Source organism: Alternaria atra (assembly GCF_907166805.1).
Source record: "Alternaria atra isolate CS162 genome assembly, contig: 21, whole genome shotgun sequence".
NCBI lineage: Eukaryota > Fungi > Ascomycota > Dothideomycetes > Pleosporales > Pleosporaceae > Alternaria > Alternaria atra.
The window spans coordinates 6916221-6929488 of record NW_025091319.1 but is presented as its reverse complement, the minus strand read 5'-3'; the positions used below and the strand labels follow the sequence as shown (position 1 = coordinate 6929488).

Sequence of the window (13268 nt, the reverse complement as noted above, 5' to 3'; positions counted from 1 at the left end):
CATCTCCGTAGAAGAGTCCAATAAAGTCCTCATACTCTCCATCATAGCGACCGTGGACTCATTCACTAGTGCACGGGGATTGATTTGTAAGGTCCGCTATGTTGCACCTTAAGAAACGCCCAAGTAGCACCCATGCATACTCTCCAGAGAAGCTCCCACACAACACCAGTTATCCGTTGTTCTTCTAAGTGTTTGAATGTGTTGTGATTGAACCAGAGATGGGAAACACCTGCGCTCGTATCTGAACTGACTACAAAGGTCAAATGATATCGACTAAGCATGCTCTGTGAGCTGCTTATCACTGCATGCTGATGTAAAACTGAACGTACGACCACAGCTATCGATTTGGTGGTGCGCAAAGGTGAGATGTGCTTTTTCCTGCCTGCTGCAGCGTCTAGTCTCTTCCAGCTACCACACCATATCCACCAGACAAGTGCCAAGCACGGAAGATTAGGAACGGACCGAAGCCATAAAAAGCATGTGTGCTCACAATGAAACGAGAAAAACTCGTGGTATGTGCTTCCACCTGCGAAAAACACTGAGAGCGGGTCGTGACAGTAGTACACCTATGATACATGTAGTGGCTGTCACTTTTCTAGGCAGCATAGGACCTATCTACAAGGTACAGAGTCCAGGACTAGGTCTGGACGATCGTCTTTGATGATACACCATTGCAGTGATATTACCTCTACCCCGCTCTTGCGCGTGGTATACTGCATATGACTTACGTGCGTCCTTATTTGCTTATTCTTCTAATCCGACCCATTTACCGCATTCAGCATATTATAGCCAAAGATCACATGACTAATCTTCTGCACGCCAAACTAATGTAAGGGGAATTCCTCTACTTTCATCCAAGCACGGGCATGAGGTTCTGTCCCAGCCCGTAAGAGTCAAATATTACAAGGATTTTGTAGCTGAAGTGTTTACAAATCTTGGTCACGCGCTGCTTTCTCAAAGAAAGACAATTCGATCATACCCAAGAACCTCCACTCATTGAAGTCGTAAGCAGAGGGAGAGACACCTGTTGCTTTTAATGTGCTCCGGCTCCGCAAAGCCGATGCAAGCATCACATGCTCCAATGAGGGGGGAAGCCTGCGTTGGTCGTGTGTAAGGCTACGTCAGCTATACGGGTTTCTTACGCAAAGAGAGGATATAAAGAGAGTGCGAGAGGCCTGGGAACTGGGCGTCAACTCTTACATCTTCCAGCTATCTCTTACTACTACCTTGATCGAAGTCACTGCCTTACCACAATGGAGAACGCAAACCTTCCCCGACCATTCCTTATCGAGTTTAACGGACGCTTTGTAGCAAATCCGCCCATGGATGACAGCATGGAGGATCTTGGTGGGAGAGTTCCAGCCAAGGTTGGAGATCGCAAGGATGCTGCAGTCTTTACGCTACGCGATGGCTATCTGTGTAAAGCTGGTCAAAACCAAGAAATGACCTTTGGACGTTTCAAAATCGAGCCGCTCGCTTTTATGCCCATGCCCGTGTATTGGATGTTGAATCGTAACATGGCGCAACCATGCAAATACAATGGGGAGGAGAACTCACCTAAGCTATTCGAGTCTAGTGGTACGTTGCATTCTTGTAATCATACTCCGACTCAAAAATTCTCTTACCTAACCATCACCAGGATTCCATATCGGCGTGCTACCTGGCGAGGAGAATTTGGTCCGCGCAATGCCTCCCCATATGTTCCCTGGTAAGCAACAAGACAGCCAGTAAAATTCTCGGAGTAATGACGACTAATCATGTCAGGTTCCGAGATGAAGGTGCATTGGCAGTAGGAGTCACATTATCAGTAGCAGAATACCTCGGCGGCACTATCCATTGCCGCAAATAGGACGTTGAGACGAGAGCAATGTTCCAAGAATGTCGTAGTGTAAAACCATATACATCGATTTACAAGCTCATCTGTCTTACGTAAACCGTGATTTAGATGTTGTAATGAACTGTTGAACGGCTTTGGTGCGAGTCTTATCGTTACCATGCCATTGATGCCGTGTAGAAGGCTAATAAAGCTGCTTTCACTTTCTTGCAACATCCTCCTCTTCCAGGAAGGTAATTGCTTAAGTATAGACCATCTCGTCAAAGGCTTCAAGCACACTGCCAATGGCCTTGAGCGCATGAAGGAAGGGTCACGAGAGATCATCATACCATCATACATCTTGCGCATTACTACTCGACACCCCTAGCCACAACAAGGCTTCGAACTCATCCGGTGATAACCTTGTCTTGCGACAAACTGACCATATCTAGAAACGAAAGCGCTGGTAGTGCGACTGCAATTCCGCTATAGCTACTGGCTTAGATAACACCCTACGTCTTGTCAGTATCGTCTTGCAAGCCAGTAAGCCTGGTAGCGACCTACAGGTACGAAAATGTACGGGACTCGTCTGGTGTACTCCTCCCAAGCCTTGCCATACCTGTCACGGCATTTTGCATTGTCGCGTAACGCGCGATGCATGATCATGATGGTGAAGAAAACGGGATAGAACCATGGGAATGGCGACGCGAAGCCTGTAACAAGGCCCCAATTGATAGCGAAATAAATATCGCAGGAGTAATGGATCTTGCGCGCCTTTCCATCTGTCAATGATTAACAAAGAGCAGATACAACCCAGAATCGAAAGGTTCCTTACACCAACCATCGCAGAGCAGCTTTTTACCGTAAGTTGTCTCGATAGTTCTCGGATTCCGGATATTTCCATATTTGAAATACGGAAATGTGGTTCGTTCCTCTACTACGCCCCGCTCTTCCTGTCGAAATTGATTCTTCTGACTGTTGCAGGTGTCCCAGGTATAGTAGACACCAAGATAAGGGATGAGCAAGGTAATTACGAACCACCATGACCACTGATACTCGCTGTGGTGGTGGTTGGCGATGTAGAGGATAGCATGAGCGTAGGAAAATGGCACGCCAGCCATTGTCCAGAAAATGATCATGAATCCTGTTTTCTCGTAGTATATATCCCTGCATACAGTCAAAGAACGATCATGGAAGTGTTGAGGCGGTCGTCTCGGTCATACCAGGTGGTGATAATCAAGTGCTCTCCTTTGGCACAAGCTCCAGCATAAAGATATTGTGCTATAAGCAAAAAGCACGCCTCTATAGATACGTATCCAGACTCCTCGATCTGCTTCAGGCATGTGCTCAAAGCGAGGAAGAAAAGGATAAACCACGCGATGCGGACTTCAACTAACATCTTGAAGTCTAAGATCCCGAACATCCTTGGATTCAGTTCCGCACCCATAAAAAAGTCGACGATGTGATTGCCACTCATACGCAGTGTCGTACCGCGTGCGACAGCTGAGAAGTATGCAACAAAAGAGCATACAAACCCGGAGATGATCGCTACACTCATCAGCGGTCCATACTCGCTGATCAAAGTGTCCAGTCTGAAGTAATCGCCAAAGTGCAAGACAAGTGCAAGAGCGACGCTGGTGTAAAATGACCACATAGCCGAACAGTAATAATCCAATTGCTTTCCACCCAGATGCGGCAGAGGTTGGCCTTTGCGATAAACACCAGGAAGTAGAACGTAGAAGGCGAGTTGCGTGAATCCAAATGACCAGTAGATAAACCATGCTCTCCTAGTGGGGTAGGCTTCGTTCTTGATCAAAAACCATAGATATTGCACGAATATGGTAAAGGACTCGTTCTTCCCTGGTTTCGGAATTTGGCCATCGTAGAAGACAGCTCCTATCCACATGAAGTACATGAGTAGAGGAAATCCCACCATCATGGCCAACATGCCCAATGGACCTCCAAACTCGTAAACCGCGGATGCATCGGTAGGACCCCAATTCTGCAGTGCCTTTCGTTCAGACTTCTCGCTCTCGGTGGCTGAGCCGTTGGTGCTTTTAGGATCGATGGCCCGCGACATCCATCGTTGACCCATTCTGCGAAGGTAAGGAGGCAACGGAACTGCCAAGAATTATTAGAAAAAATGCTCTGCCAATTTAGCAAGGCGTGCGTATACTTCTTCTTGGAGGGAAACGTGGGTTTAAGAATGCCAGGTATTACACGAAGACCGGGGTTTCGGATTCCGCAGAAGTCCGTATCGTCTGTAGCCAATTTCCGCAAATCTCAGCCTTTACGCATGGTCGTGGCTTTATGTAGACTGATTCCACTATATCTGCCTCTTTGGCTGCTGGATATCGAGGCCCTCAGGGCAAAGTTACGACGAGAGAAAACATTGTAAAATACGTAGGTATCGTTGCACAGGTAAGTAAACAGTCAAGGACGGGTTGCCTTTGCGACAGATCAAGGTTGGGAGTTACCTGACAGATCCCTAGTCTAGTGGTGCTTCGTCCAGGTTCAGGCCCTGGCGCTGCGTATTTCGTATTTCGTACTCCGAAAACTCAGTTCCAATCGCGATTGGTCGAGAGTCTGTGGCCGGTTCCGTTCACGCCGCCCCAGCACTAATTATGAGACATGACCAACACAGTTGCGAGACTGTAGGAAGCTTCCAAAGACACATGATTTGGGAAGGTTAAATCGCACAACAAAGCTGATGAGCTGCGTCCTAGCATGTACAGGTCCAAGGCCTAAGGCAACTCTTATCAGCAATCGCTGGTGGTAGTAGTAGTCGAAAGCATTGACTGACTTGAGTTGAGGACTGCGACGAGTCTTATTCATCCTATTCTCTGCACGACCTCTAATGCTCTCTACAGTCGTCTGCCTGTACGCCACTGCTGGCTATACAGTGAATATACTCGATTTGTTCACATTGACCATGACACTACGATAATTTAGCCATAGCCTACGGATTCTTCATGCGTGGAAATTCTCCCTTGATAGTGTACCGTCCGCGAGTGGGCTGTGACGTGTGGAGCGTGTGCGCATCTAGCTCCGGGACACTACAGTCCGTGCGCACCCAACGAGCCAGTTCAGTCAACGAGCCACCCGAAGCCCCGCAACCTCATGAACCATCCCAACTGCGACGCGTCATAAGTCCACAACTATGGACCCGATTCAAGAAGCGATTGAATATATCGAATCGAGTGAGGCTGGAGATAAATTCTCGTACCGCCAAGTTGCAAAAATATTCGGAGTTAATCGAACGACGTTGTCGCGGAGGCACCGGGGCGCACAACAACCCCGGGGCACAGAGGCGGCCGAACATCGACGAAATCTTAACCCACAACAAGAGGATAAGCTTATTAGCTTCGTAGAAGGGCAAATAAGGGACCGCGTACCATCTACAAGGAGTTTTTTGAAGAATTTTGGCAGCGCGGTTGCGCAGCATGAGGTTTCGGATAGCTGGGTTACCCGGTTTCGACACCGTCATCCCGATAAGCTCATCTCTAAATAGGACACCGGTATAGATCGTGAGCGTTACTTAGCTGACAACAAGCGTAAATACGAGTTGTACTTCAACTTGCTGCACTCTAAGATGCAAGAACATAAGATTGAAGAGCGCAACACGTACAATATGGATGAGAAGGGCTTCTTTGTCGGCATCGCCCACCGCAGGAAGAGGATCTTCTCTAAGGCAGTTTATGAGTCGGGGGAGCGTACCGCGGCGATGAGAGATAGCAACAGAGAATGGGTAACGCTGCTGGCTTGCGTATGCGCTTCTAGAGAGGCATTGCCGCCCGCTCTCATCTATTAGGGCATCTCTAGGGTTCAATTAAGCTGGGTTTACGACCTGTTGGCCGAACAACACTAAATCTTCGTATCCCACTCGGCTTCAGGATGGTTAAATAATGATTTAGGACTTGCCTGGCTTCAACAGGTCTTCGAACGCTTCACGGCAGCTAAAGCTCGCCGGCAATGGCGCCTTCTGATCCTTAACGGCTACGCTAGCCACCTCACGCCCGATTTTTTGGAGTATTGTGAAGCTAAACGCATCATGGTTATAGTGTACCTACTACATTCTACACACAGTTTGCAGCCGTTAGATGTTGTGCTCTTTTCGCCGCTTTCGAAGCACTACACTGAGGAGCTTACCCAACGCCTCCAGCGGACCTAAGGCATCTCAAGGATCACTAAACGCGACTTCTACAGCAACTTTTAGCCGGCTTAGAGCTCTACAATGACTCACGATCTTATATTGAAGAGTTTTCAAGCTACAGGCGTATGGCCGATGGACGCTGACCCGGTACTTTAACGCTTCAACAACCAACTACAACAATAAGATAACGAGCTAGGAATTAGGGAGCAAGGCGACGGCGATACCTGGCCTTAACTGCGCAAAAATTTTGACGCTGCGGTGGCTGACAAGGCTAAATTTGAAGCTAAACGGCTGTCCTAAGGCCTACACTCGCTGCAGGTCAACAACGAGCTTCTCCGCCTCTAAAACGCGGAGCTACGCGCTAAACTTAACCTTATGAGATCCTGACTGTCCAAATTAACAACACTAACTACTCAAGAGGGCGACGATTGGCACGGCGGAGCTGTATTCTACAGTCCCAGGAAGCTTGCCATCCTCCGCGCGCGCAAGGCTGCAGAACTGGACGAAGCCGCGGAGCTACAACTCTAAAAAGCTCGCGATAGAGAGAGAAAAGCAGCAGAAGCAGCTGAGAAAAAGCGCTCTCAAGAAGCTGCAAAGGTGGCTCGACAACAAGCCAAAATTGCTAAGGATGCGGAGCAGTTACGGCAGCGTAAGGAGAAAGCTGCCGAACGGGCACTCAAAAAGCAGCAACAACAAGCTGCAACCGCTTAAAAAAGTCGCGATACAGCAAATAAGCGTAAGCGAGAAGCCTTACACAAACTAGCAAAAAAACCGACAAAGCGTCGTCGTGTTGTTGCTCCATCAAGTCGGGTGGTTGCCAGTCCGCCTTAGGCGCCCTCCCTACCTAGATTTGGCTTGCGAGAGCGCCAACTTAAGACGCCAGCGAGATACAAGTAGTGCAAACGCTTTAGTAGCGTTAATATATCAATACACTAAAAAATCTCACGATAATAGCTATTGTGGGTGGCTCGATAACCTCATCTTTTTTGTCGTCTGATCTTGTTGGGGTGGCTCGTTGACTGAACTGGCTCGTTGGGTGCGCACGGACTGTACGTCATGTACTGTGTTTCGTACACTCAAGATCACCGGCTTGGCGCATCAACCTCCTTTGATTGTGCGTGGATTTTGCTACTCCATATGTTGCTTTGGCGTAGTATTGGAACTTGGCATGGAGACCAAACCGGCATATGCCGTTGTTCAACGTCTATATAACGTCAAAGTGTTGTTCTTACGATCATGCTGTAAAGCGTTTGTGACCACAACAACGACCTCATCTCGATCGGCACAATGCGTCTCTTTGCACTTCCTCTAGTAATTAGTGTGCTAGCCGGCTTAAACCCCTCATCTGCAGAGAAACTAGACGGGGATTCCACAACCATCATCTATGGTTCCAATAGTACCATCACGCTGAAAGGCAACTCAATCACGTCTGAAGTAATCCTCGATTATGGCGCCAATGTTGAAGGCTTTCCAACATTCGAGGTCATTAGTGCTAGCGGCGACACATCAGGACTCCAGGTTACGTATAGCGAATCTCTTCCTGTCTTACTGAATTCTCCTACTGTAAGAGTTTCGATAGCATATACACGTGTGCAACCAGCTAATCCTCGTAGAGCGATGGCCCGCTTGGACTGGCCGCCGCTATGGATACCTATCGAATCAACAGCTACAACATCACCGGGTGAACTACCAGAACGAACAGACTCATCCAGGGAGGTTTTCGCTACCAAAGGCTGTCACTTTCAACCCCAGGCGACTTGGTATTGGCCAAAGTAGGCGTGAGACCCATGATATCCACAACACCCATCAGTTCGCTTCCTGGGTCCTTTCAATGTTCCGACGACCGAATCAATCAGATTTGGGACGTGGGTGCGAGAACAGTCCAAATGAATGAGATTCCCGCACATTCCATTCCGGAGTTCTGGGAAGTCACTTCCGAGGGAGCGTTGGTGGAAAGTTTAGCGCCGCAAAGTCTTTCCGGTGACGCTGCATCGCTCACTGAGCACGAGATCGAGTTCGACGTCAAGCCTATTGCTGGCGGTTTCTCGTTCTCTGCTCTCGCGAGTACTCTGAACGATGGCGTCTACATTTGGTGCAACATTGCCAATAGATCAGTCAGCGCTAACTCAGGATCTTCAGAAAATGTCGATTTTCTCGCATTTGCTACTCTCCCAGCTAACATCACAATTGGAAACTGGCACCATGTGAAGGCTATCATCAGCACTGAGTTCAATTCTGTCTACATTGGCTCCAACAAGGTACTGGAATTTTCGCAAACCTACGCTTTCTTCGGGTCTTCTGGATTGGGCGCCGCTCTTGGTCAGTCTGCGATGTTCCGCAACTTCACCTTAGCTAGCCCAGCAGTCAGTTTCAAATACTCAGCACAACTCACCGACATCTCGTTCCTTCCGGACTTTCTTATGGGCACTAACCCTATCGCCACTGCGGTGGACGGTTCAAAAGGTGACCGCATCTCTTACGCTGGAGATCTTGATGTCACCGTTGGCTCTACTATGGTTAGCACTGTCGGTGTTGAGTATATTGAGGGGAATTTGGAGCTGTTGGGTTCCTCTCAATTGACACCTGGTATTTTCAGTCCGACCGCCAAAATCCAGCAGGAGCCATATGCTAGGCCTCTCGAGGGCAACCTGACTGGGCTTATTGGCTATTCTTTCAACCTGGTCACAGCAGCCGCCAGTTTCTACCATTATACAGGAAACGCAAGCATTGCGAAAAAGTGGGCAACTAGAGTTGTTCGCATGCTAGACTTGGCTGATTCTCAGGTCCTTCCTGGTAACGGGTTATTCAATATTTCCGATCCTGCTTCCGGTGGCGACTGTAACTATTATGACCCTGCGCAAAGTGGCGTTGTGACGAAGTTCAACATGGGCTACGCCTACGCGCTCTAATCATCTCTCACTATGTTAGATGATGCGGGCATCAACACAACTACCTTTCGGTCTCGTTTAGATGCACTTCACGTTGCAATCAACACCCATCTCTGGAACAACGAGCTTGGAGCCTTCTATATCTCTGAAGCATTAACAGATAGTTTTGCACAAGATAGCAACGCCCTTGCTATCCTTGCGGGAGTGACAGACTCGAACCACACTTCGTCGCAAGTGTTGAGCATATTGTCAAAACTTTCCACACCAAGCGGGCCTTTGGCATTCTGCAACGGTACCGTTGCGGCCGGTTTCCGAAAACTCATCAGCCCATATGCTTCAGCTTATCATCTACGAGCAGAATTAGCTGCAGCAGATACAATAGTGGTCAATGAGCTGCTCAGTTCTCTGTGGTACCCGATGGCCGATTCCGCTGGTGCGAACTATACTGGATGCTTCTGGGAAACCCTCGATGCAAATGGCGGGCCTGGGTTAGGAGCAATCACTAGCCTGTGTCACGCATGGGGGGCCGGACCGACAGGTGGACTCAGTACCTACGTACTCGGTGTGACAGCTGCTAAGCCTGGTTTTCGGGAGTGGCGGGTTTCGCCTCTGACTCTAGGATTGTCTTGGGCAGCTGGCACTATTTCTGTCCCCAATGGTAAAACTCACGTTGCGTGGAATGCAACAGAGGGCCACATCACCAACTTAAAAATCGAGAGCCCTGCCAATACCAAGGGCATTGTTTCCCTACCCATCTGCGGTGCTAGCTCGACCTGGAAACTGAAGGAACAAGCTTTCAGTATTGGTAACGGTACTTTTAGTGTTGCTGGTGGAGAGAAGCTTGTATTTACACTCTCCTAAGTGTAACCTTGAGGCCTGGAATGCCTTCTTTGGATAGTAAAGGTGCAAAGAACCATGGCGCGGCGTTTTCATGAGCTCAACTGTAGCTGCATCGATACGACCTATAACAAGTCAAGGAAATGGGGGCTGCTATTAGCTCGCGCGCTATGAAGCATTAAGTAACTGTCAAGCCTAATTGACGATATATACTATTCTACACGCCGATCAGTATTTGACTGATCATGCGTACTTGTTTAATCAGTTAAGAGCTCCGTTTTGATAGCGATTGGGCGGTGGGACTGTATATTCCTCCGCGAAGGATCTACAGATTACGACGCGGCGATTGCACTCCGTACCCAAGTCAATCAGTCTGAACAAATTAGTTTATACTCACACCGTGCTATTCAACTTGCAAGCGAAGCCTTATATCTTAGTAGTAGTGCTTGTTCAGCCCTGCGGTACGAAACTATAGTGGCCTCCAGCCAGCCAGTTTTCAGTGTTCGACGATCTAGACCGAAGCCACGTATTTCAGCTTACCCTAACCAAGTGATCGATATTGGACAGAAGCGTGAATAGACTCGAGGTGGATAAAGATAGAGGCGTGGCAGCTGAAGGAGCTGAGGTATGATTGGCGCAGCCGTTGTAGCTGAAGCTGAAAAGCGAAAAGCGCCCTCTCATAAACTTGGTGGATTTATATCATGCTACTGAGCAAGTATACTGCTTCTAGCGAACTTTAGCTGCGACCGCTCCTACTCCCGCTTCCCCCTCAGCTCAACCGCCATCCGCAACCTGCTCAACAGACCTGTAACCCTACGGGTCGTAACCATACAACAGCCGAGCTGGAATTCTGCGGAACTACTCATTTAAGTTGGCTGCATCACTCCGTTTCGAACCCTCTATCTACTACAGCCCTTCACCCTTCTATCATTGTGTTCTAGCTGTGTACCTGATGAACTGACAAGTACCACGCACCCGAGAAACAACCTAACTGGCTAAAAGAACTGGCTTCGCTCTGTCAAAGTGAACTCCTTTGGCTACAGGGCGTTGTAAGCTTTGTTAGGCTTGTTATCTGTTACGTTTCGTTCTGTAGTAAAACATCTTCCTGTTCGTTAGTCATAAGCACTTCCAGCTTACGAATGAGCTGCAGCCAAAGCTGACCTATCCAACAAAATTCTCTCGTATCCACGTCGCCTTTCTCCGCCCACAGCAAGTTGCGAGCTATCAAGAGGGCATAAGGTTTGGAGGCTTTGGCAGCTGCTCGTTTACCCCCCACCCCCATGAACTATTTCAGCTTGCTCATCCTTGAGAGTGACGACGAGCTGAGTAATCAGCTGAACAAAAGACTGGCAGCTTTGAGGCCGAAACCAGTGCCAGAAGGGAGTATAAGTTCAAGAATGATCTGAGGTGATGGAAGTTCTTACCGAAACTTTGAAGACGAGATCAATTCCATCTTGATCTTCGTTAGCATCAGATCTTTTAACAAACCCGCCTTGCCTCCTTCCGTAAATACTCGTCTCAATGTATTTCAACTCCCCACCACTTCCTCCAGTGCTCCCCAGTGCCGGTGCCTCTAGCTTCGGCAATCATGACGAGCCAAGCGTTCCCCCATCAGCACCCGGGCCAGGTGAGCCGTTACAGATTCCAGTTCCACTAATTCCGCTGGTGCGCAGTCTTCGTGGCGGAGCGTGGCTTACCACTTTCCGCCCGTCCAACTTTCTAATTACCGCCTACGACGGCACGATTCGTGTGGAAGTGCACCCTGCGAGCGCCGGTGGCGGTCGAACGGCAAGTGGCGACCTCTACCAGCGTCCAATCCGCATCCTGCCACTGCCGGTCCGTGTACCTCTGCTCGGTCATGGTCCGCGCCCGCAAGCAGGAATCCCCGTGCAGTCAATCACCAGGTACAGGTACTACCTGAGCATCACCAAGATACTGGAAGGTGTGACTCTCGGCACCAATTTCGAGCTGGAATTTGAGCGCTGGAAGTACATGCCGCCAGCTGTCCTGGGAGGGACTGGTAAATGGGCGAATGAAGGCTCTTTCAAGGCCACGATGACGTGGGCCACTCCACCCGCCGGATATCCAAGTGCACGTGACTACCTGACTGGAGATGTGAAGAATTCCGCTGGCGTTGTCGTTGGCAGCCTCACCATGGGATGGATTTCAAGCTTCCTACGCAAAGCAACCATCGAAATTGAAAGCGTGACTGGTGCTGAACGCCCGCTGAACAATGGTCTCACCGGGGTCAGTCAACTCGACTGGAAGAAAGTGTTTGACAACGTCTCTTGGGACTTTACTGTTGTAAACAGCCAAAGCCACATCACTGAGCACTCAGGCGATAGTTGGACTGACGCCGAGTTACACGCCGGCATGCTCCGTTGGCGTGACTTGGCCAACCTGGATACTGAATGGCGATTTCATCTGCTGTGTGTGAAGACGATCGACAGCACAGCACGCGGTATTATGTACGATGCATATGGCACAGACAGTAACAACATTCCTCGCGAAGGTGCAGCAGTTGCCACTTCCTGGATAATTGCACCCGGTTGGGGTCGCGTCAGCGGCCGGCGATTTGGCGCGGTACCGGAGGCATATTTTCGCGCTGCTGTGCATGAGATTGGGCATGCCTTGAGCTTGGAGCACAATCTTAACAACCAGCACTTCATGGACACGAGCAACATCATCGCAGCGGCTGGGCAGACCACCCCGCCTCCATTCCCTGACAACATCAAATGGAGCTTTGCCGACGACGATATTCGCCGCTTGAAGCATTGGCCAGATATATTTGTCCGGCCGGGTGGCTCTCCATTTGGCTCTTCCCATGCTACGCCATCAGTATCTCCGCCAGACAACGCGATTGATATTCCAGACGTTGAGCTTTCCGTGACTCCTACTATCTCTGAGGTCCCTCTGGGCGCCCCAGTACGTCTTGAGCTCAAGCTTCGCAACACTTCCGGGGAAGGCGGTTTCCCAATACAAGTGCCCGCAGACATTGGTCTCCGCTCTGGTTTCATACAAGGTACAGTGATAACTCCCGCTGGCGTCTCCAAGACCTTCAGTTCCATCTTTATCAACGACGACAGTGCCTATAAAGTTCTAGCGCCAGGAGAGGAGACCATAGCCTCCACTACCCTTCTGCGTGGTGCTGAAGGCGCCTTATTCGCCTCGACCGGCTTGTACAATGTCAGTGTCGAGGTCAAATGGGACGTGGAAGAGGCTGTTGCCCGTTTCGTTGGTTACACAACAGTGCTAGTGACGGGACCGAAGGATGCGAGCCATGCTGCTGCAGCTCATAAGCTACTGGCTTGCCCAGACGCCCATCTTGTGTTAGTCTTGGGGGGAGATCATCTTAAGGATGGTATATCAGCGATACAAGCGGCATTGAAGGATGATACGCTTCGGCCTCATTATGCGGTTGTTGAGGCAAGGAGACTGGCAACGCGTTTCGAGGACCGGAAGCCAGATATCGACGCTGCAAAGAAGCTGGTTGAAGGCAACATTGTTGTCACCAAATCGGAGAACCAGAAGCTGCAGGCTTGGTTTAAATAGTCGGCGGCGTTTGTAATCAGGCTTC

General features: G+C 49.5%; 6 protein-coding genes across 6 annotated transcripts; 5 read left to right on the top strand and 1 right to left on the bottom strand.

Moving 5' to 3' along the window:
• Positions 1 to 1253: 1253 nt before the first annotated feature.
• On the top strand, positions 1254 to 1793 carry ALTATR162_LOCUS2756 (uncharacterized protein; the record flags this gene model as incomplete). Its single annotated transcript, XM_043310362.1, has 3 exons — positions 1254 to 1578; positions 1640 to 1708; positions 1765 to 1793. The coding sequence occupies 3 exons, from the start codon at positions 1254 to 1256 to the stop codon at positions 1791 to 1793; spliced, it is 423 nt and encodes a 140-aa protein (XP_043166297.1).
• Positions 1794 to 2313: 520 nt separating this feature from the next.
• ALTATR162_LOCUS2755 (uncharacterized protein) lies at positions 2314 to 3908 on the bottom strand (the record flags this gene model as incomplete). The annotated part of the gene is made up of 4 exons (XM_043310361.1): positions 2314 to 2325; positions 2378 to 2595; positions 2649 to 2980; positions 3037 to 3908. The coding sequence occupies 4 exons, from the start codon at positions 3906 to 3908 to the stop codon at positions 2314 to 2316; spliced, it is 1434 nt and encodes a 477-aa protein (XP_043166296.1).
• A 3345-nt stretch (positions 3909 to 7253) lies between these two features.
• ALTATR162_LOCUS2754 (uncharacterized protein) lies at positions 7254 to 7651 on the top strand (the record flags this gene model as incomplete). Its single annotated transcript, XM_043310360.1, has 2 exons — positions 7254 to 7529; positions 7580 to 7651. The coding sequence occupies 2 exons, from the start codon at positions 7254 to 7256 to the stop codon at positions 7649 to 7651; spliced, it is 348 nt and encodes a 115-aa protein (XP_043166295.1).
• A 201-nt stretch (positions 7652 to 7852) lies between these two features.
• ALTATR162_LOCUS2753 (uncharacterized protein) lies at positions 7853 to 8875 on the top strand (the record flags this gene model as incomplete). Its single annotated transcript, XM_043310359.1, has 1 exon — positions 7853 to 8875. The coding sequence occupies one exon, from the start codon at positions 7853 to 7855 to the stop codon at positions 8873 to 8875; it is 1023 nt and encodes a 340-aa protein (XP_043166294.1).
• A 396-nt stretch (positions 8876 to 9271) lies between these two features.
• On the top strand, positions 9272 to 9715 carry ALTATR162_LOCUS2752 (uncharacterized protein; the record flags this gene model as incomplete). The annotated part of the gene is made up of 1 exon (XM_043310358.1): positions 9272 to 9715. One exon carries the CDS (start codon positions 9272 to 9274, stop codon positions 9713 to 9715), a length of 444 nt encoding a protein of 147 aa, XP_043166293.1.
• Positions 9716 to 11212: 1497 nt separating this feature from the next.
• ALTATR162_LOCUS2751 (uncharacterized protein) lies at positions 11213 to 13243 on the top strand (the record flags this gene model as incomplete). Its single annotated transcript, XM_043310357.1, has 1 exon — positions 11213 to 13243. The coding sequence occupies one exon, from the start codon at positions 11213 to 11215 to the stop codon at positions 13241 to 13243; it is 2031 nt and encodes a 676-aa protein (XP_043166292.1).
• Between the last annotated feature and the right edge of the window lie 25 nt (positions 13244 to 13268).